At 34.0% G+C, this 24,277-nt stretch overlaps 2 protein-coding genes across 2 annotated transcripts in view; one reads left to right on the top strand and one right to left on the bottom strand.

Moving 5' to 3' along the window:
* LOC140450238 (uncharacterized) overlaps positions 1-24,277 on the top strand; it is a 498,980-nt gene that overhangs the window by 405,507 nt on the left and 69,196 nt on the right. The gene's annotated exons all lie outside the window — the stretch shown is intronic.
* LOC140451081 (uncharacterized) lies at positions 11,721-12,341 on the bottom strand. The gene has a single exon (XM_072544822.1). The coding sequence runs from the start codon at positions 12,339-12,341 to the stop codon at positions 11,721-11,723; it is 621 nt and encodes a 206-aa protein (XP_072400923.1).

Here is a 24,277-nt window from a genome sequence, read left to right as displayed (position 1 = left end):
TAAGGAAGAAATTGCAGATAATTATTTTTACATATCTGTAGACGAAACCACTGATTCCTCAGGAAAGTATATTGCTCATTTATTGATTGGTGTTCTTAAAGAAGATACCTTACCAAAATCTCATCTTATTTCATGCCAGCAACTTGAGAAAACAAATGCTTTAACAATTTCGCGTTTTATACAAGAAACATTAGCAACTTTTTTTCTTCCGACAACTATTCCTTCTAATAAATTACTGCTTATTTTATCGGATGCTGCTCCTTATATGGTGAAAGCAGGACAAAATTTAAAAATATTTTTCCCAGATTTAATACATGTTACTTGTGTAGCGCATGGATTAAACAGAGTTGCAGAGGAAATACGAAAAAAGTTTCCTCTTGTAAATACCATGATATCCAGTGTCAAAAAAGTATTTCTTAAATCTCCTATAAGAATTCAACTTTATAAAGAAATGCTACCTAACATTCCTCTTTCACCACAACCTATTTTAACGCGATGGGGAACATGGTTAGAAGCAGCTAATTTTTATGCAGATCATTTTGTTAAAATAAAGAACATAATTGATACGTTAACAGATGAAAGTTCCCAATCTCTTTTGGATTCTAAACAAACTTTTCAGAGTAACCTGCTTCAACAAGAACTTTCATTTATAAAATCAAATTTTAGTTTTGTTCAAAAAACAATTACTCAGTTAGAATCACCAAAACTGTCATTGTTCGAAAGTACAGCATTAATAAAAGAATTTGCGTCATGTTGTCGGAACGTTAGAGGTAATATTGGAAAAGATATTTTAAAAAAATTTGAAGCTACTATGGAAAAAAATAAAGGTTACCATATTCTTTCTGAAGTAGTCAGTGTTCTAGCTGGAAATATTTCGGAAACAATTAATTTAGAACCAAATGTTTTGGTTAGTTTGAAAAATGCTCCCGTTACATCAGTTGATGTTGAACGAAGTTTTTCCATATATAAATATATGTACTCAGACAGAAGCCACAAGTTTTTGTTAGAAAATTTTGAACACCACTTGGTCATTTATTATTACCATAATTCTAAATAAGTTTATTCATACTTAAAAATGATGTAGTTACTTAAAATAAATGTAAATCTTAATGAATAGTAGGAAATATTTAGTTATGTACACTTTTTTTTAAATAAAATTGTTACTATTTTACGATTTTTTTATTTATTTGTATGCATATTTTGTAAAATATTTGCATATTTACGGGTAAACACGTGCATATTTATGCGCATATTTTCTACATTTTTATTTGCATATTTGCCGAAGTCTAGTGATAACAAGTTTGTGGTATTCTTGGCATTGTGACATATTTGCAACAAATTCAAATTTGGTACTTAGCGATAAATGAAAGGTGAAATATGTATTTCATAAATTTTTAAATAATTCTAGAAGGGCACTAATAGAAAGAAAACACAGTTTAAATGAATCTACATTACATAATGACGATTCCTTTAACGACGCCTATGTTTAAACCCCATAATTACTTCATAATATATGAGCAGCGTTAGCGTGAAACAGAAAACTATTACCTAATAACAATTCGTTATAAACAGTGGATGCCAACTTTGTATATTATCTAATATTTACATGCGAACAATTGGGATATTTTAATTTTTTCTGTCAAACATCTTTTTATTTGGTGGAACATTTGTAAAATTGTAAATCCAGTTTGCATTTGATTAAGCTACAATTTGAAAGTGTTTTCACTTTTCATGAGGTTCTTTAATTTAAGTTAATCTTTAACTTTAGCTTAGTCTCTTACCATCGTATTACCAGTCTTAGTTAATTTTATATTTTACTTCAACTCTTAATGGTTGCCTACATTGTCATTTGTATAAATTATTTTGCCATTTCGATGTTCTTACCGTTTCGAAGCAATTTCCCAATTAATGTCAACTCAAACCAAAGCCACAATACTATTTACATTTAAAATCAATCGCAGTCTCTGCAAAATAATCTGACCCTGACCTAGTTCCTTTTTCTACTCATCTGCACCGCTTCCTGCGATTTGTTTCCAAAGCTCGTATTTGTAGAGTAAATAAAGTTGACGCGAATTCTGTAAACAACAATTTTAACCTTCTGTCGTACAAAAAGTATGAGAATCAAAATAAATAAAACAGATATTCTCACAAAACTATCAAAGCTTTAATTTTAAAGTTTAATTTAAAGATTAATAATTATAAACGGCCTATTATAAAAAGCACAAAATATATAATGAATATTTGAATATGTACTTGAATGAATGAATATTTAGTAAATTGTTTACTTTATTTCTGGTTTTTTAATACACGACATTCGTTGTGCGAACTAAAAGACTTCTAATAAAACCTATGAGCTAATTTGGTTTCTGATAAAATTTGCATTTGAATTATACTACTCGAAAGCTATTTTTCTTGTGACATTTTAATCATTTTCTATTTTCAATTTTAAATAACCACAATTTCAACTGAAATTGTAGTTAATTTCTATTAATGATAGTAAATGAATTATACTAGATTAAAAAAAAACTATTTTCGATCTTTTACTATTCTCATTATTATTTGAGACATAACACGATGAAGAAAACAATGGAAAAGCTAGATAAATATTATGGGACTAGCTAGATGGTTTTAGTTTAAAAATTAATAAAGAACGTATTAGTCATATTTTAAAAAAAGTTTTGAATATAAAAAACTTATCTTGCGATGGGTGTCACGTTTGCTGACCATTGACCAAAAGCATGATCGTATCACCAATTCTCAGGAGTGTTTGGACCTTATGAAGCACAATACGTTGGACTTTTGGAGTCGATTAGTAACCGTTGATGAAAACTGGATCCACTATTACACATCAGAGAATATAAAGAAAGCACGGTAATAGGGCAATAGACTGAAGCTGGCAAAAGCGCCCCAAAGCGATCGATGGGTCAATGGGTAGGAAGGGTTATGGCCATTGTATTTTGGGATGGCAAAGGCATAATTTTAATTGACAATCTTGGAAAAGGTAAAACTATTAATAGCTAATATTATTGTGCATTAGTGGACAAACGGAATTAGGCACTCAGTGAGTAGCACTATAGGTATGCAAAAGAAAAACGTGTTGTTTCTGCAAGACTGCACCGGCTTACAAGAGCATTATGACAATGGCAAAAATTCATGTGTTGGACTTCAAATTGTTTTCTCATCCGGCTTGTTCTCCTGATTTGAACCCCTCCGATTATTATTTGTTTCTGAATCTGAAGAGACGTCTTGTAAATAAAAAATTCAGCTCTAACGAAGAGAAAGATCATTGACGAAACAAACGCTAATTTTGCAGAGCTTGCAGAATCGTAAGAATCGCAGACAGCATAAAGAAGTTGGAAAATCGCTGGAATCGTTTTAAGTTATTAATAAGTTGATACTCAACATGTTTTTCTTATTGCAGCGTCAATAATTATTTTATTTTGATTTCCCGTACGGAACTATTATCGTCTTGATTATTTTCTGCTGATTTCTTGATATTTGAGATTGTAGATAAAGGGCTCGTTTGGCCTCGTAGACCTTGGCAATGGGGGATGGAACACCTTTTGTATATACTGTACATCTATGTGTGTGGCTTTCCGATAGATTTTAGATCCAGCTCTCGAGCTTCTTTTTGGTCGGTACCTCGCTTCAACACATACTTATATAACTTATTCTTGCTTGCTGTATCTTTTCCTCTTCTTAGTGAGCTTAATTGTGGTTTTGCTGACTACTTTTTAGTAATTTTTTTCATCTTTCGAAGTATGACATTTAACATAATCGAGTTCCATAGTTTCTGGATAACTGAGGCAGCTCCATTCTTGTACTACGAAAATCTGGGAAAAGCTTCGACAGAGCTTCGCATTCTCAGAAATGCTAATAAAGCTAACTGTGTGTCGCCTTATACCCAGAGTTGAGATACTTTACAGAATTAGGCAAGGTCTCACGGCTCTAGAGGCGATTTCTTGACATCGTTTACCTGATTTTTTATCAATTTCCTGTAACAAGTATTCTATTGCTTTGATGCACCAAAATATTTTCCATTCCCATTAACTCGGTGCATTTCTTAATTTCGCAAACTTGTGTGAGGCATCGTACCTTTTACTTTGCTATGTAGTTCATCGGATGACTTCTTTATTTTTCGTTTTCCCATGATTACCAATATACTATTTCAGTTCTATCACTTGCTCTGTAACATTTTTGGGATACCCAGAGCTGGGTATCCGCAAACTTTGGCAGAAGTAGTAGGACATTTGTCCTATTATTGACTGCAGTGGTCAAGAATTTACGGTTTTTTCTCTCTATTTACTCTTTTATCTCCTAAATAGGATTTTTCATCACCCTTGTTATAAAAGAGTAGCCAGTTGGGATGTGAAAGTACGTTTAACAATATTTTAGCATTACAACTGTTTCCTCCAATGTTTCTGCACATTATGGGGACTATTATTTTTTAAAATTTCACTGCTATGTAAAGGCTATTATAGGGTTGGATTCGCCCACTTTCAATTTCTAAACGGTCGTATTATTCAGACGGATATATCGTTTCACCTGGTGTTCTTCTTGACCACTTAAGTAAAAAACAATTGGTCATGCAATCGGACCACTTTTAGGAGAATTCAATATTTAGGAATGTATAATAAATCGTAGTTCGGTATTATTTTATTCTGAAACTATTGCCAGTAATGCGTAAACAGCTCAGATATATGACGTTGTGCTCTAGATTGGCAGAAAATGCTCTTCCGAAAAATGTATCCTAAGTTTTTTGGTGGTTTATTGAATAATATCCGGCTAAAACAAATGAATATATATTTTTTGGATACGTTTTATCTTCGATAATAAAATAAAACATAAAAACACAACACTGTTTTTTAGTGTACTCAGAATATAATGAGTTAGGTAAATAAAACGCAAGAAAAATAGTAATTAACTATTCACTTAGTATTTCAAGTTGTTTTGCATACTAAAATAGTTTAAAGTTTCGCTTCTGATGAAGCTGATGTTGCAACGAAACATGTCGACTAACTGCCAGTTAAATAAATTAGCATAATAATAAAATATTAAATTTTTTTTGTAAAATGTTATCAAAAGCGATTAGCTGAAAACCAGACGATTTGTTACTAAGGAGTTGCAAATATTTACTCGGTTAGGCACAGTTAATAATACTAAGAACAACATCTCATCTCTACATAAAGAATCAATGACAACAAAATAAAGAATGAAATCAATTGTATATTTATATTTTAATACCAAAATCATTGTTTTTATTCAAATACAATATTTTCCGCTTGGGCCGCCATAGGCCACGTCTATGTCGTGTACAAATAATAACAAATGAAAACGTTTATGAATGGAATTTTTCTTATCAGTTAGCCTACTAATTTAATAATAATTGCGTGTTTGAGCTCATAGAAAACTGACTGAATGACAACAAAGCATGCCATAGGATTTTTTTACACATTAGATATTTTAATATAAACTTTTTGGCAATAAATCATTAAAATAATTTTACCAAACACCACTCTACAATTTTTTTTTAAATGTTCCCTTCACTTCATGGATCAAACAAACTCTACTAAGAGAAAAGCGAAAATGATACAAAATTATTTTATTAGCTGTAGTTTTTATGATATACAATAGGCATGAATTTTTTTATATGTTAAACTACTAACAGTCAATTTGAATCGCCTTTAGTGAGGGCTATGTTTGAAGAGTTATAAATTAATGAGATACTGTGTTAGAGGTTACTAGGATTGAGAATCATGTATTGGCTTCGTTTACGACATTTGTTAGCTTTCTCTTGTTCTTGATCATCTACATACAAGCCACATTGTAAGCTTAGCTTTATTCCAACTGCTTTAGTAGGTATCTTTTTTTAATACCGAAATGTTCTGATGGTATCTGCCTCCATTTTTTTTTCTCCCTGGGTCCGTCTGATCCAAAAGACCTCCGTTATCACTGAAGCTGAAGCTTATTGCGTTTGCTGCCCTTTGTTATTTCTTACACCCAGTCTAGAATTTTGTACCCTGTAGAAGTTCGTACAGGTCTTTTGCTTGGTGTGTCCTAAATATACCAGGGTCTCCTCTTGGTTGCCGATATAGTTTTTTCTTTTGCGGTCCAGCGTCTCACAATCTCAAAATATGCTCTATTACTGGTGCATGCTCGGTCAACATTTCTGTTACTGTTCTCAGTTTATTCCTGCCCATATGAAGCAGTTCCTCTGTTCTTTCTGTACATGGTCCACCAATGAAGACTTTTACATGTGTTTGTTTTGGGATTCTCTCCGAATATTGCTCACGAATCTCTCTGATCCAGTTCTCTACAACTCTCCGTACTGCAGCCTTTGGTACTCCCAGAGTCACAACCGGTCCATGCTGCTCATCACTCACAGCTCCATAGCTAGGAGTAAAACTCAAGGTGGGAATTGAGAAAGTGAATTTTAAGAGACATGTTACATGCGAGTTGTTGGAATATGTCCAACAATTTGTTGTTTGTTGCCTAAAAATTCACGAATAACCACCTTGATAGTTTCTTGATTTTCAAGCTCTGTCAAATACTGGATTCCTTATAAGTTGACAAACTTATTACCCTAAACAAAATACCTTCTTTAAGTCAGCCTCACTTAAGTCTAGGTAAAGATCTTTCATTCGTATGACATAATTCTTCTTCAAACCTAGCTTAATATGTGAAGGTGGAAGTAAAATAACTTTCTTGCACGCTAGTTTGCGTCTATATACCTACTAGTAACTTTGCCCGTCACGTTTTTTTACTATACCCTGTATATATATATATATATATATATATATATATATATATATATATAATTGATTGCACGGTATATACATTATATATACTATACGTCTCACGTCGCTTGATTTCATGTGTCATATGCTATTATTAGGCTAGTAGTTCATTTTGTAATCAGTCTGAGGCCGTTTTCAGGTCAATAAAGCCTTATGCTTTATGTATAAAGCAAATATGTCTACTATCATCCATAGTGTCATGTAATATGTGGTATGTCGTTATACGTTCATTAATAACAAAGACGATGTCTAGTGCCCTTTTGGTAGTCTCTTTTTGTTTTTGATATGTAAATATATTCGTTATATCCTCTCTTTTTATTTGTTATGTCGCATGTTAGGATTCGATCAGTTGTTTATTTTATAGTCAGCTTATAGAGGCCTTCTGTAAGTCAATAAATCAAAATTTGTTTTATAGTCACTTTGTTTTTTTTTTTACTTAAAATATTCGTTATTGCCTCCCCTTTCATTAGCTATGTGGCATGTTAGGATTCGTTCAGTAAAATATATTTTACTCAGCCAGAGGCATTCTCTAAGTCAATACATAAAAATTTGTCTTATAGTAAATCTATTTGTATTCATAGTGCTCTATGATATCTCGTATGTCGCTATACGTTCATTATTAATAAAGATACTGTGTAGTACCCTTTTGGTAGTCGCCTTGTTTGTTTTCTCTTACTTAATATATTCGTTATTTCCTCCCCTCAATTGCTATCTCGCATGTTAGAATTCGATCAGTTGTTCATTTTTTATTCAGCCAGAGGCCTTCTTTATGTCAATAAATCCAAATTTGTCTTATAGTAAATCTATATGTATTTATAGTACCCTATGATATCTCGTATGTCGCTATACGTTCATAATTAATGAAGATACTATGTAGTACCCTTTTGGTAGTATATTCGTTATTTCCTCTCCTCCCCTTTCGGGATAAAAGGAGAAAAAGTTGGGACGACTCTGTGGGAGCGTGAGCAAAACTACTCTTACCTGACTTATATACATCTTTATCAACGTCTGTTTTGCCTTGCAATTCTTAGAAGGAACAGATTAAAGCAAAAATCTGAATTTGGTTTCGACAATCAGAAATCTTCGGATTTCGTTTCGTGATATATTACTAAATCTTCCAGTTCTGTTTTATCAAAGGCTTTTAAAAAGGACTGCAAATAATTTATCTTTAAAAAAATACTCAGTGGCAAAAATAATAATTACAAAGAATATAAATACACTTTTTTAATAACGAAAATACATGACATAAATATATTTTGTTTCATTTCGCCGTGTTAAAACGTTTACAATAACAACATATTTGTAGCAGTAAAATACAAACGAATTATAGCGTTACTCTGTTCACAATAAAAGTTACAAACATAACTTCGAGGTGGTCGAAGTAAATCGAATCGCGATTTAGGTATTTTAAGTGAATCATTGATCCATTAAAAATATAAAGGATATAATCTGTCTAGGACATCGTATCGTAATTTGTCTACCTGTCATTCTGTGTAATAACTCTTGAAGGATAATCATAGAGTTTTGAAACTTAATTCATAGTTATGTCTTGGTCCAAGGAAGAACTCTAATTTGGGTCAGTATGTTATCATAGTTACAAATAACTCCGGATAGAGAGGATGTACATTCTTAAAACTTCGGCAAAGGCTTCCGCTACGTTCAAAAATCTTATCGGATCCTTTGATAAACCGTTGACTACCATGATTTCTCCTAGAATTTTGGCCTACTTAATGGACTGTTAGCAATAAAATAAAATATTTGTTTCGTGGGCAATTAAGATCTGAACGTAATTTTAAAGAAAAATATGGTTTAGCATCATAATGTGGCGTCTCTTAGTGTGTTAAAATTCTCAGGATTTATGTATACTTCGATCACAACGAACGCGTCGTTTCAGTGAAATCTTCCCTTTCTGTCATTATTTTGTTATCAGAACAAGTTTTCAATTTCTGATTTAATTCTAGAGGTGATTTATTCATTCCTTCTTGCTACGATCCGCTCCAAACAATCTACCGCTAGTGACGAATTCCCTATCTCTAACCTTATAAAAATTTAAAAACACCGTGTAGCCGTTTATTAAAATAAAAATAAATCTGCACAAAATGTCGACCTAACCGAGTAATTACTTTGTGAAAATGTTTCTGCAATTAGACCGCGTAAAAATTTATGAAATAGTAGACTAATATTTCGCCGTAATAGTTTGTTGTCGGTTTAAAATGAAAATCTCGTCGGGTGTAACAGGTTCGTTGTTTAATAATCAGGTTTGGTATGTTTTTAATGGCAAATGACAATAGTATTCTGGACAATATCATACATTTATGTATAAAATGTTTATATTGAGTAATTTCCTCATTGCAAAAGTGTATCTATATGTATCTTTTTATGTACGAGCATATTATACAAATTAACGTTTTTACGTAAATAATTCATTACAAAAATCTTTTGCAGTAGACCACACACTTATAGAGAACATGAATAAGTGTTATAGGCGAGGAAATAAAGTACTAATAAGCACTAAACCTACCATTTTTCTTCAGCAGCATGAATCGCTGTGCAAATTTTTGCATTGATTTGAGAAACTATCAGGAAAGTTTGTGAACAAAATTTATAATGGTAAAATGAAATGTGCATAAGGAAAATGCATTTCCAAAGTACATAGAAAATGAAAAATTTGAAACTCAGAAAATATCTACAACAATGAGTTCAATTTTTATTACTCTGAGATTTCCGAGTTCGCTGTATACGAATATGATAACGACGATGGTCCTCGCGCTACATGGTGCATGGAATAGACCTCGGCTCCTGGAGCCTGATGCGCGACTGCATCAAAGCACTGGACGAAGTTGGAGACCGGAACAAGGTCGAGCTTGTCTTGGTACCAGGACATCAGGGTATTGAAAGCAACGAAAAAGCAGATAAACTTGCAAAAAGAGGATCGAACTAATCAAACGAACCGGCTGTAACTTTGAGAGTACCAAAGGCTGCAGTTCGTAGGGCTCTAGAGGACTGGATCAGAGAGAGAATCCCAAATCAAACACATGGAAAAATCTTCATTGGTGGACCATGTAGAAAAAGAACAGAGGAACTGCTTCATATGGGCAGAAAAAAACTGAGACCAGTAACAGGAATGATGACGGTATGCACCAGTATGAGAATTCCTGACTACATTAGGCATTTACAATGGAGACCTTAACTGCAGACTCTGTGATAATGAACTAGAAACTGTAAAACATGTATTATACCATTGCGAGGCGCTGGACCGTAAAATTACAAAAACTGTATCAGCTACCAAGAGAAGATCCTGATATATTTAGGACACGCCAAGCAAAAGATCTGTACAATCTTCTACAGGGTCCAAAAATTCTAGACTGGGTGCAGGAAACAACAATGGGCAACAAACACAATAACCTTCAACTTCAGTGATAGAGTAGATCTTTTGGATCAGACGAGTCTAGGGAGAAAAAAAAGTCTCCATATCACAGTCCCATTGTATGCAAGTTTCTCTTGACGTGAATTTATATTTACGTTTTATAATTTGTTTAGTTATAGTTAGTTATAAATAGATTTATATAGGTTTTAACAGGTATTAAAGGTATTAAAAATATAATTTATTTACCGACTTTTTTTCTAATTTAATAAAAACCAAAGATTAAATTTATAATTTCTATTTTTAGTGTAATTCCACTTTTTAATAAATTCACTGGAATTCGCCAGGAAGAGAAATGATCGAACACAACGTGCAGTCACTGCTAATAATCGTATTATACTCACTTCCCCTCGGTAAAATAGTCCTCTTGCGGAACTAAAACGACACCGTTGCGTTATTGAGAATTGGCTCATTTTTTTCTGATGTAAGAGTATTTTATTAGAGAGCAGAGCGAAATCTGAAAGTACCCTTGAGTAGAAAATAAAAAAAATGATTACATCACATATTTCAACCACACTCAGGTTTTTTAACGATGCCATCAATTACTTATCTACTGAGATTCATCGCAATCGAAAGATAATAACAAAAATAGAGAAAAAAAACGTTGGAACGATTACTTTATTAAAATGGCGAATACTATATAAGTTTTCGTATCTACTAGCAACGTATCGCGAACTCTGGAACACTGTTGAACACAGACAAACATGACGAGGATAAGGTAAATGGCCTACAATGATGTCGAGTCGAGTTGTTTAGTCTGTTTATGCTTTTGTGGAGATTTACTAGATTTTATATTTACCCTTTCTCCGTCTCTCCTTCTAAAACCAAAAGTACATTTACATAAAGTTCCTGTGGGGTATTAACAAACAAATGTACTATTACAAATTAATAGTACTTAATTAACAGAACTATTCCTTCGGTAACTCTGGCGAGAAAATGGACTTTTCCTCATTGGTGCAAATAATTATTAAAATTTAAATGGTTGCAATAAACAATCAAAAACAATTTATAGGTTTAGGTAAAACTAGGTAAAAACTTACCGCTGGGTCTAATTACCAGGGTTTGCACTACAAAACAACGAACGAAATCAATTTAATATGCGTGCATGGGTTCCCGTGCCGGGTTGCGTCTTTTCGTTTCAACGACTGGTGCTCTTCTCTCTTAAAGGGACGCATTCCACGAGCCCGATGGCGGTACTTATAGGGATCGTAGGAATACAGGGAGGACAAATGTATTGATTAATTTATACAACCATATTTAAATTTAAACATTCTCCCCCCTTTAAAGGCCATAAGGTCTTTAAAAAACAAAACGAATTCCAAATACTATAATTACTTAAACAACTAAAACGATAATTAACACAAACAATTCCTATACAAATCTTACACAAATATTCAAAACTTAAACTACAATAAAAAAATTAAAATTAAAATGGTGGTTTCGTCGCGGTTATATTGACAAAAGTCGAACAAAACAAAATCAGTAAAAAGGCTGACCATCTAATCTTCATGTATCGGCAAGGGACAGATTCGAACAAGAGGCCGTTTTAAGGTTCCGGTGATCGTACGCACGGTAGCCACTCGAGCTACACCGTCTTTACCCTCATGCAATTCAACAAGACGCGCGAGAGGCCATTTACACGGAGCCAAATTATCCTCCTTTAAAACAACTAAGGCACCGATTTTAGGTACAAAGCCAGAATCTAACCATTTGGACTTTTGTTGCAAGGTGTGCAAATATTCCTTTCGCCATCGAGCCCAAAAATCTCTATGGATGCGTTGTAACAACTGCCATCTGGACAAACGATTGAAGGATACTTCCGAAAAATCAGGCACAGACAAAGAGGTCAAGGGTTCAAGAGTCAGGAAATGTCCTGGGGTCAACGCATTGAGATCTTCAACATCGTTAGTTAATGGGGTAAGAGGGCGTGAGTTTAAGACCGATTCAATTAAAGTTAAAACGGTATAAAATTCTTCGTAGGTCAAAATTTGAGCCCCGACTATACGAACAATATGTTCCTTTACAGAACGAATTCCCCGTTCATAAATACCACCAAAATGTGGAGCAGCAGGAGGAGCAAATGAAAACTTAATATTTTCTTTGTCGAGAGCGCTCTCCATGAAGCTACTAAGCTGTCGATAAGCACTATGAAAATTAGTGCCATTATCACAAAACACTTGCGATACTCGACCTCTCCGAGCGATAAAACGTTGTAAAGCGGCCAAAAAGGCTTCCGCGGTCAAATCACTAGCTAATTCAAGATGTAAAGCCTTTGTAGCACAACATACAAATAGACACAAATAGGCCTTTTGAGTTCTAACTCCCCTGTAACGAGACATGGTTATCGAAAACGGTCCACCATAATCTAACCCACAAATCGAAAAGGGTTTAATGGCACCGAGACGAAATTTAGGCAAATTACCCATAGGGGGTTGTAAGTTTTTAGGAGATTGTTTCCAACATCTAATACATTTGGACAATACCGAATTAACGGCTTGTTTAGAAGACATTATCCAAAACCTTTGACTAACCAAAAACTGAGTACTCTTAAATCCAGCATGTAAATACTTCTCATGATAATGACGAACTAGAAGAGTAGTGAGACGAGATTTTTTTGGTAACAAAAACGGGTGTTTTGCTTCATACGATAACGAAGACTGAGATAGACGACCACCTACTCTTAAACACTGAGTACTATCATCTAAAAATACTCCCAACTTACGAAATGGTTTTGGAAAAGAATTTGATTGAAGATGTTCTTCAAAATACTTTTCTTGTGTAAATCTGACAAGAATAATCAACGAGTCTTCTAATTCTACGAAAGTCAAGGGACCTGACCGTTTCGACCTTTTATAACGAGAGTTGTGCGCGAATCGCAACATAAAAGCCAAAATTCTTTGGATCGAGGTAAAAGACGATTTATTTTTCAGCAAACAAGACAGAAAATGTTCCTCACGAGTGGAAACAAACACTAAAGCTTTCTTTATCTCTTCCAAAGAGGATTTGTCCTGCAATGAGGGAGGAACCTCTGGAAAAATTAATGGAATATTATACAAAAACGAAGGACCTGTTAACCAGTCTAATTTTGATAGAAAAGCGGCCGGTAGCATGCCTCGCGAAGGCGCATCGGCTGCATTATTTCGAGATTCGATATAATGCCAAGAATAATTTTGACTATGGGACTGGATATACGAAATGCGATTTGCGACGAAAGTTTTGAATCTCGAGTGGGAGCTTTTAATCCAGTGCAACACGATTTGAGAATCTAACCAAGCATACACATTTTGAAATATTATATGCTTCCACGACTCTAACACAAACGACATAAGTTTTACCAAATGAACAGCAGCTAACAATTCTAATCGAGGTATAGTAATCTGTTTTATAGGAGCTACTTTCGATTTGGCACACAGTAAATTAACTTGAACTAGGTTACGAGTATCAATACTACGAATATAAACGACACAAGCATATCCCTTTTCACTAGCATCGGCAAATCCATGAAGCTCCAAGATGGGACATGAGGAAATATTCAAAAAACGAGGAATTTTGAACTGTGAAATAAGAGATAGTTCGCTCTTATATTGCTCCCATACACGAATTATTTCTGAAGGAGGACGATCATCCCATTTAAGACCGGTTGCCCAAAGTTGTTGGATTAAATGTTTAATAAAAAAGGTAATAGGTGTTAAGTAACCACAAGGATCATAAATTCGAGCTAATTCGGACAAAAACGATCTTTTGGTACAAGGGACGTCTTGCAATTTGACTGAAAATTGAAAGACGTCGGACTGTGCAATCCACTTCAAACCAAGGATTTTTAATGAAGGACCATTTGCTTCTGGATCAAAATTAATGGAGTGAGGATTAATATGGGATTCAGGAAACTGCGACAACAATTTGGGTTCATTCGAACACCATTTCCGTAACTCAAAGCCTCCTAACTTTAACAAAGCGACTAATTCGTCAACTAAAGTTTGTGCTTCTTCGAGAGTCGAAGCACCAAAAACAAAATCATCAATATACGAAGCGTGACGAATAAGCGAGACGGCGTTAGGAAAACGAGAGCCTTCGTCTAATGCTAATTCTTGGAGAGTTCTTAAAGCGAGATACGGCGAAGATACTATTCCAAAAGTAACGGTTAATAAACGATATTCCTGAATTTCCTCAGCGCTAGAAAATCTCCATAACACGCGTTGATAATCCGTGTGTTCAGGAGCGACTAAAATATTACGATACATCTGACGAATGTCCGCACACAGCGCAAAACGATTAAGTCTAAAATTCAACAACAGCGAGACTATGTTCTGTTGCAGCTTAGGACCGACCAGTAAATAGTCGTTTAAAGATTTACCGCGACTGGGACTTTTCTGAGACGCATTATATACAACTCGAATTTTACTTGAAACACTATCTGGTTTCACAACGCAATGATGTGGAATATAATACTTTCCCCTTTTCTTTTCGGCATTAGGGACTAACTGCATATGACCTAAATCAAGATACTCCTGCATATGAAAAGAATATTCTTTTTTCAAACTTGGTTGACGAGATAAGCGCCGTTCTAATGATAGCAGTCTATTTAAAGCAATATCATAGCTATCTTGCATACAAGGCGGCGATTCACGAAAAGGTAAAGACACAACATATTTACCTGAGACGTCCCGATTATGCGTTTCCCGATAAATGTTCTCGCACAGAGCGTCTTCTGGTTCTGAAACTGGCTTTTCCGGTATGTTTTCCAGTTCCCAAAATTTCGATAACGAAGAATCTAGTGGGTCTTCAATATTTGAAAGACAAACAAGCGAAGTCGACGAAAGGTTAGGTGTGCTAGTAGGTCCTAACAAAATATAACCAAAAACGGTATTTAGGGCATCTGGTTGTCCCGCTTTACCTTCAATTTTACCTTCTAACAACACCTTCGAAAATATGCTACAACCAATTAACAAATCTATAGATTGACTACAGTTAAATTCGGGATCGGCTAACTTCAAATTTTTAATATAATTCCACTTCGATATGTCAATTTTGGTGCTCGGCAAATCCGAGCAAACCCGATCTGTAATAATAGCCTCCAAGTGAAACACCGGTGACTCCTGATGACGAGGTTGGATAGAAAAACTTATTTGACCTTGATTCAGTTTCGTTTGCATCGAATTGAGTCCGTTAACTTCAAATGAACAAGGAGTTTTAGGCCAACCTAATCTACTGGCAGCTTTGCGACTAATGAACGAACTCATTGAACCTGAATCTAGAAGACATCTCAAGGGCTGTTTACACCCCTTACTATCAATAGCGTGAACTAAAACAGTACCGAGCAAGATTTCCTTTTTTGTCTCGTTTTTCTTCCCTACAAAACTAGCAGCACAATGTGATATTTCAGGCGAATTTTGTTCGACTCCCGATGCCCCTGGATTATTAGTATTTTCTATGGACGACTGACTATTGGAACGATTTCTATCAAAGTGCAACAAACTATTATGAAGCTGACTATTACATTTACTACATTTAAAGGCCTTTGGACACGACTTGACAGAATGATTAGCCTGATTAAGACACCTAAAACACGAGGAAGATTCTTTACAAAATTGGTATCTTTCTTTTGGAGATTTTTTCAAAAACAACGAGCAATGGTTAAGAAAATGACTTTGTTTACATAAAGCACAACATATTGACGACGAATTTGTAACAAAGGATGAACTACTATTATGCCTTGACTCATTGGAATGTTTATAATTACACTTTGGCTCCGTATAAGTTGGAGCCCTCGACGATTTCTTAGATTCACTTAAGCTACTATTCAAATTATCGTAAGCAATGTACTGAGTTTCAATAAACTCTACCAATTTTTGAAATGACGGGATTTTATTCGATTTATTTTCTAACTCAAATAACTTTACTGAATCCGCGTCTAATTTCGACAAAAGTAAATTAAACATAATAAAATCCCAATGTTCTGTCGGAAGACCTAATGTTTTCAATGCGGCTAAATTTTCTAAAAACGTATCTACTAATTTAGCCAGATTTTTCGAATTAACTACCGATATTTTCTGTACGCCCAAGATCGCATCCCAATGCGCGGTCGCACAACGACGAACATTTGTGTAGCGTTTAACAATTAGATCGTAAGCAATTTGATAATTATCGCTATTTATTGACAAATTACGAATCAAACTAAGTGGAGTCCCTTCTAAACATCCTTTCAAATACTTAAACTTTTCTACGTCTGCTAGGCCTGCGTTATTATGTACAACAGAATTATATAAGTCTAAAAACGAACTAAACTCCTTAAAATCACCCTTAAATTTAGGCAGCTCTATTTTAGGCAAGCGAATATTTGATTGTGGAACTACTACTGATCTAAACGGTTCTGGAGTTTCAAATTGTGGCTCAGATAATTCCGCACTAAATAGTTTTATTTTATAAAATTGTTCCAAAAATAATTCCCGAACATTTTCTTCAACCCTCGTATCCGCGTCTGGTACAGAAAGAATATTACTAATAATATTAGTGTGATGTTTTAAGAACTCTTCGTGAATCGAATCTAAATCCTCTAGTCTAATTTTAAATAAAGGGCGAATAGAAACGTCTGAAAGGGCCTTAAAACCTAAATCGAAAATTAACTGAATATCATTTAAAGCAGTTTTTCTTAAAAATTTGAGCTTCCTATTCTTTTCTTCAAGTTTTTCCATTTTAAATTTTTAACAAGTTCCAATAATATTATACAAACGAAAATGTACAAAATGTGGTCTAAAACCCCGAAATTACCGATTTGTAATTCGATACTTTATTAAAATGACGATAATTCCCTTCTAAAAAGTCCCATATGGTCGACTTTACAAAAAGGTCATAAATTATTCTCGAGCCACGACAAGAGACGCAAACTAAGATAAGAACCCTCAAAACGATAAAAAATACGACGAGACGAAACCAACCATTCAAATTTAAATATAACAAAAAATATTTTTTCAATAAATGAGTTCAAATCCGGCTAGATAGGCCAATGTGGGGTATTAACAAACAAATGTACTATTACAAATTAATAGTACTTAATTAACAGAACTATTCCTTCGGTAACTCTGGCGAGAAAATGGACTTTTCCTCATTGGTGCAAATAATTATTAAAATTTAAATGGTTGCAATAAACAATCAAAACAATTTATAGGTTTAGGTAAAACTAGGTAAAAACTTACCGCTGGGTCTAATTACCAGGGTTTGCACTACAAAACAACGAACGAAATCAATTTAATATGCGTGCATGGGTTCCCGTGCCGGGTTGCGTCTTTTCGTTTCAACGACTGGTGCTCTTCTCTCTTAAAGGGACGCATTCCACGAGCCCGATGGCGGTACTTATAGGGATCGTAGGAATACAGGGAGGACAAATGTATTGATTAATTTATACAACCATATTTAAATTCTTTGTGTCGTTTGGTAGTTATTGAAAGGGTGATTACATATCTGAGATCTATGAAATGATATATCATTTTTTAATATATGATTCATGTTCATTTATTAGAACAGTTAACGTTTAGTTTTTACAAAAGAGAAGGAGAATGGCTTAAAATTCTGGAAAGAAATGTAGGGATCGAAAAAAATTAACAATAATGAGTATAGGAAGTTAATGAATGATGAAAGAAAAAAGGAAATAAATTAAGTTGTAATAAATGCATATAATACATACAACAAAAAAGATGTAGTGATAAGAGGTAGCATATAATGGATCTTTGTTTATGGAAGACAGAGATCACGAAGTAGATGGAAGGATCAGGTAAAAGAAGATTAAGAAGAAATTAATTATGAAAGGAAAACGGCAGAAGAGTAATACTCGATAGAAAAAATGGGAAAGAATAATATATTAGAGGAAATCATACAAATTGTTTTGAAACTACAAGAAAATAGGAACTAATCCACCTTGTTACATTGGATAATTCTCTAGTCTATTAGAATAGCTTTAATTTATAAGCTATTACAGCTTATAAATAAATAAAATCGTTTTGCTTTTTGTAATAAAGCACAGTAATACCTCGACTTACGCTACCTCGACTTACGCCAATCCAGAGTTACACGATTTTCAAAGCTTGTTGATTCGTCATCTGAGTGCCAAACAATCGTTCGATTATCGATTAGATAGAATTACTGCCCACACATTATTGCTCATCCAAAGTACATGTTTTGACTTTTCGTGCGAAATCAACACATTTATTTTGTATTAGGTATTTCTTATCTACAGTTTTGTCTATGGAGTGGGTATTTGTTATTTTTATAGCGGGATTTTTATTTTATATCTACTGAAGACTTGAAAGAGCAATGAAGTCATCCAAACGAAGTAAAACTGATCTTTCTGTAGCAAATAAAAAAAGAAAAACGTTATCTTTGGAATGTAAACTTAACGTAATTACAGATTTTGAATTAAAAATGAAATTCTGTGAACTATCAAAGAAGTTTGATCTATCGGAATCAACTGCCAGAACAATTATAAAGGGAAAGGAAAAAATTCTCGAAGCTGTGAAAAGTGCACAATCTTTAAATTCCACCATCGTCCGTAAACGTCATGGTATTATCGCCGAAATGGAGACAATGTTAAAATTATGGTGTGATAATGAGGTAAATGTTAAAAATTGTCCTATTGATCAGAATACAGTGTGCTCCAAAGCTAAGCTAATTTTTGAGAGATTGAAAGAGGATGCTGGAGAAGTCGTTAAGGATGAACAGTTTAATGCTAGTAACGGTTGGTTCAGCTGATCACAGAAATTAAAAGCCATAATAGATAAATGTGACTACACCAAACAAACCATATTCAATGGAGATGAGACTGACCTGTTTTGGAAGAATATGCCTAAGAGAATTTTCATCACATGTGAAGAGAAAGCCTTTCCAGGTTTTAAGGCTGTCAAAGATCGATTGACAGTGATGGTTTGGTCAAATGCAGCTGCTGATTGCAAGTTAAAACCACTCTTAATTTATCTCTCAGAAAATCCAAGGGCGCTAAAAAATAAATCTAATTCTGGCTTGCTTGTAATTTGGACGTCTAATCGTAAAGCTTGAGGGACAGCTTTCCCTTTTGAGGATTGGTTTGGCCATCACGTCATACCTGAAGTCGGATATTATTGTCAATCTAAACAAATTCCATTTAAAGTTATGCTAATTATCGACAACGCTCCAGGTCATCCTCCTGCAACTTTAACTAGTTTTTATATTTTAGTATTTAGTATTTTTGCCACCTAATACCCCCAGTTTACTACAGCCGATGGATCAGGAAACATTCAAGGCTTATTACACCAGACAATCATTTGCACATCTCCATGAAGTTATAAGAAAAAACAACAAGATCTCTGTTAAAGACTTTTGGAAAAAATTCAACGTGTTAGATGCAGTAACAATCATTGGACAATCTTGGAATTAAGTTTCACAAAAAACGTTGAATGGCGTCTGGAAAAAACTGTGTCCTTTATTTTTCATCACTGACACTAAAATGGAACTGATGCCAAAACATGATGACGTTAGTACTGTTATTTAGTTGTTGATATCGTGCAGCAAATAAAATTAGAAGTTGATAGTGATGACAAATGAATTGTTGATTTCCCACAATCAGGAGCAGATAATAGATGACCTCATAGAAATGCACGAGGAAGAACAAGACATTGAAGAGCTTGACTGTTTGGATCCAGTTCAATCTGAGGATCAAATGACGATTGGAAACTTGACTGAAGGCCTCAGTTTAATTGAAAAGGGATTAAAAATTTCCTACTGCATTTCTTCTACCAAAAAAGGTATAAAAAAAAATTTTTAGTCTGTCATGAAGAAATTTTAAGGGAGAAAAAAAATCTTTGAGTCGTAAAACTACTTTGTTAGATTTTATAAAGCCTTCTATATCAAAATAAATTGAATTGCCAATTTTATATTTGTATATACTAAGATTTTAATAAAAAAATTTTGTGTAAATTGCTATTTTTTCTTATATTCCGGTACCAATTAAAATAATTTATATACATACATATACGAAATTATACCCCGACTTACGCGAATTCGACTTACGCGATTATCGCTCGGTATCCACCTATCGCGTAAGTTCGGGATATTACTGTATATGAAACTCTGTTTGTATCTTTAATTTAAATTAAATGAAAACTTTATATATCCTTAATAATAACGTTAATATTTAATGTTTGTTATTGTCGTGAGCTTTGCCAACAATTAATAATAAATTTGCCTTTCCGGCATCGTCCTCTACATTCCTGCTGACTTTCTGCCAAATTTAGTGCAGCTTCGTGAAATACTTAATTATATTGAAAGTAAAGATAAATAACTAATGTATTTAATTTTCTGTTCTAATTTTAGATTAACAATAACAAATTACATGACAGAAATTGGTTTCGGTAAAGATATATATCTACAATCAAAGGTTAGAGAGATAATGGGGTTGGAATGCATGCTTTTTGGTTTATATATAATATAGAACTGAGTTAAGACACGAGCTTTATGATACAATGAATATATAATAATGGTAAAATGAACAGTGATTATATTCTTATATATACTGGGTTTCCCGATAGGGACGTCCTGTTTTTGAAATGTCATAGCGGCCATTTTGAAAACGGTAGAACTGTCACTTGTTGACGTTTGTATTTAGTATACTCCATCGAGCAAAAAGACAAAAGAGGGAATCTAATCGTTATGAAAAGGAGACCAAAAAAATGCGCCAAATTTAAATTTCATGACACTTCACAATAATCATACAGTGGTGTAGGGGTTCTAATTTATCTATTTATTTGTTATATTACATAATATTAATATTACATAATATTAATACATAATACACGTAAAATACTTTTTTAACACTAGAACACGATAAAGTTTTAATTAAATAATAACAATAATAGTCTAAAATGTGAAACAATTGTTAAAAAACTTGAATAGAAAATACAAATAATCTTTCATGTGACAGTTGGGACAAACAATAACATCAGCAATAACAACCCAACTAAATTTGATTTCTTAAACAAGGAAAGAGTCTCTATTTCCTTGTTTAATGTGGCCTCTCAAGATGGCACTTCCTGTCTAACAATATTTTTGCCCCCACTACCTTTACATTCCCTCTTTTGTCTTTTTGCTCGATGGTATACTCTAACAAATTACCATGGCAATAAAAAAAGCAAGCACTTTCATGATTGATTCGTAGTTTTGTTGGTTTTGTTCGTCTTGGAAGGGTTGGTTAAGCGCCCACTCACAATGAACCTAACTGAACCTTGCGGTTTATTTAGAACCGTAACAGCTCAATTAATAGAGAAAGGCCGAAAAATAAAAAGGAAGACTAAGCTCCTGTTAATTTTTCTCATCACTGTATAGGCAAGATGGACTAAATTACTTCAGCCACATAGCCAGAAGAACAAGGACTATGGAACTATTCGTAGTAAAAAGAAAGGTAGAAGTCCGAAGATCGCAAGATACCCAACAAGATGGGTAGACCAAATGAAGATTCTGTTGGAAAATCCCTACATGAAGCCTTTGATCTGGCACATAATCGCAGCCAATGGATGAAGCACGCTAACAATAATTAATTAAAGTATCACCACACCCTGATAAGTGCTCAAAGAATGAGGAAGAGAATTGGTTTCATCAAGCTTCCATATTCAGTTATTCAATCTATATACATATTTGTTACTCCTGCTGGTTTCCTACTATCATAGCTCTTGTTTTATTTTTTTATGTCACGTCATTCCGTATTACTATAAAATCTCTAAATAATATACACATTTTTCCCAAATGTCTCTTTATATTTTGCCATGACAAATATGTCATCTGTGTATACACCTTCTAAAATATTCATTCTTCTTATGTCGCGTCATCCTACATGATTTTTTTGTTTTAGGGTAGCATATTTCTTCGATGTTTCGTCTGTATATATTATGAATAATGTTGAACTTTTTAACTCTGTGGTGCATAAACCTACAATATTCTCCAAATTTGCGAAATTCTAATAGCTCTAATTCTGTAGAACAGTATAAAACGCTTTTCCCTCGCTGCCATCTTTGTAAAAATGGTGTAACCATTCATAACCGTTGCAAAAATTCCACTTTTTTCATATGTACCTTGTTCTGATATCGTTGTGCCGTAGCAAAGCTACGGATAAGCACATAGTTAGAAGACTACTTTATTATATACAGATTATTTAGAATCCTGCCCATATTTTTACCAAAAAAACTAGCAACACAAACGGAACAGGAATTATAAATTTTATATTACATTCACGTTCATAAGTATCAAAACAACAAGTGGATGTTTAAATAACTTTTACGGCAATCCATATTTGTTACCTGCTGACTGACAGATATGCATTTTTTGTGAAAATATGAATGTCACGTCTAAAATCACTTTACGGCCCTTAAACGATATTTTCCCGCCAATGGTCGAATTCTTCGCTTACTTGCTCCCTCAATCACTTCCGTTTTTGACCGGCTGGAATTCTGAGTTCGAAAAGACCGCACAAAAACGATAAAATGATAAGCTATGTTATGAAAGTATAAATTCTCGTTCTAGCGATCGAAAAAGATAAAAGGGAAGGTGGATTGTGAGCTCTGGTTAACGGCATAACATGAGTAAAAAGGATAATAACAAAGAGAATTTAGTTAAAATTTAAAGATAGTGGATGGCGGGTTTCATAGAATTTGAGGTGGGTTTTATATCGAAGTAGAAAACTCAACTGATATTGAATTTTGGGGGGAGGAAATAAACGGACGTAGGCTTCTCAACTAGTCATAACAGGTGACCTAATAGTCATAGATGACGAATGAAGAAGTACTGAGAGCAATGAACCTAATAGTCATAGATGACGTTACAGAGCCACTGTGACAGATAATTTTAAGTGGGACCTTATGGCAAGAGATAGCTCGTTTGAAAAGTATTGAACATATCTATTTAATCATACCAATTTTGTTTGATACCATCCATACAGGATGCGTTCGAACAGAGAACGGAAACGCCAAGTACCTCAACATAGAACGAGGAGTGCCATGCCAGAGCCAATGGAATCGTCATTAACAATATAAGATATGCTGATGACACCGTAGTATTAGCAGAAACAGAAGACACACTAAAAATATTGATGAACATATATTATCAGAAGAAAGTCACAGGCTGGGCTTGGACATTAACTTTTCCAAAACCAAAATTCTGGTATTCCACAAAAACCCCCATGAATAAGTTACACCTAATATACAAATAAATAGTATCACCCTTCAGAGTTCCCAAAGCTTCATATACTTGGACAGAGAACTAAATAGTCAACTAGACCACTCAAAAGAAATTAGAAGAAAATTGAAATAGCAAGATCTGGTTTCATGAATATGCTTAAAATGCTCTGTAACCCCAAGCTATCAGTCTCAATAAGATTGAGAACACTAAAGTGTTATGTGCGGTCTCTGTTACTATATGGCTGTGAGACCTGGACATTAAAACATTATGACGCCAACAAATTAAATTCATTTGAAATGTGGATGTACCGTCGAATGCTAAGAATAAGCTGGACCAGCAGAACTACGAATGAAGAAGTACTGAGAGCAATGAACACACGCCCTCATCTGGTCAATACTATCAAAATTAGAAAGACGTCATATCTAGGACACATAATGCGCTATAGGGAATTTGAGCAGCTCCAGGTAATATCAGAAGGCAACATTGAAGGTAAAAGAGGCATAGGACGAAAGAAAAATCTTGGCTACGAAACATCAGAGATTGGACCCACACAAGAGGAAATGAATTAATTTATCAACCTCAGAACAAAGAGAAATTTGCCATATTGATCGCCAACCTCAACAAAGAAAGCACTTAGGAGGAGGAGGAGGAATTTTGTTTGGGTTTAAGCTGATTTTCTTGAGTTCATATATTAAGTGTTTAATGTTAATGTTTACCATCTACTTGTAAACAGTAATGCATCCTATTTCTAAATTCTTGTAGTACTATGTAGAGGGAAATTGCCGTACATTTTTTAACAATTCGTTGTTTTAAATTGTCGTCCAATCCATCTAACATGATATATCTCATCTAGATAACGTCTTAC

The sequence above is a fragment of the Diabrotica undecimpunctata genome, chromosome 1, assembly GCF_040954645.1.
Source record: "Diabrotica undecimpunctata isolate CICGRU chromosome 1, icDiaUnde3, whole genome shotgun sequence".
Classification (NCBI taxonomy): Eukaryota; Metazoa; Arthropoda; class Insecta; order Coleoptera; family Chrysomelidae; genus Diabrotica; species Diabrotica undecimpunctata.
Note: the sequence above shows the minus strand (reverse complement) of the source record. Positions and strands in the feature narration are given on the sequence as shown.

Bases quoted from the DNA above. Each gene is read 5' to 3' on its own strand.
- LOC140451081 (XM_072544822.1), bottom strand. From the start codon at position 12,341: ATGGAGAGCGCTCTCGACAAAGAAAATATTAAGTTTTCATTTGCTCCT.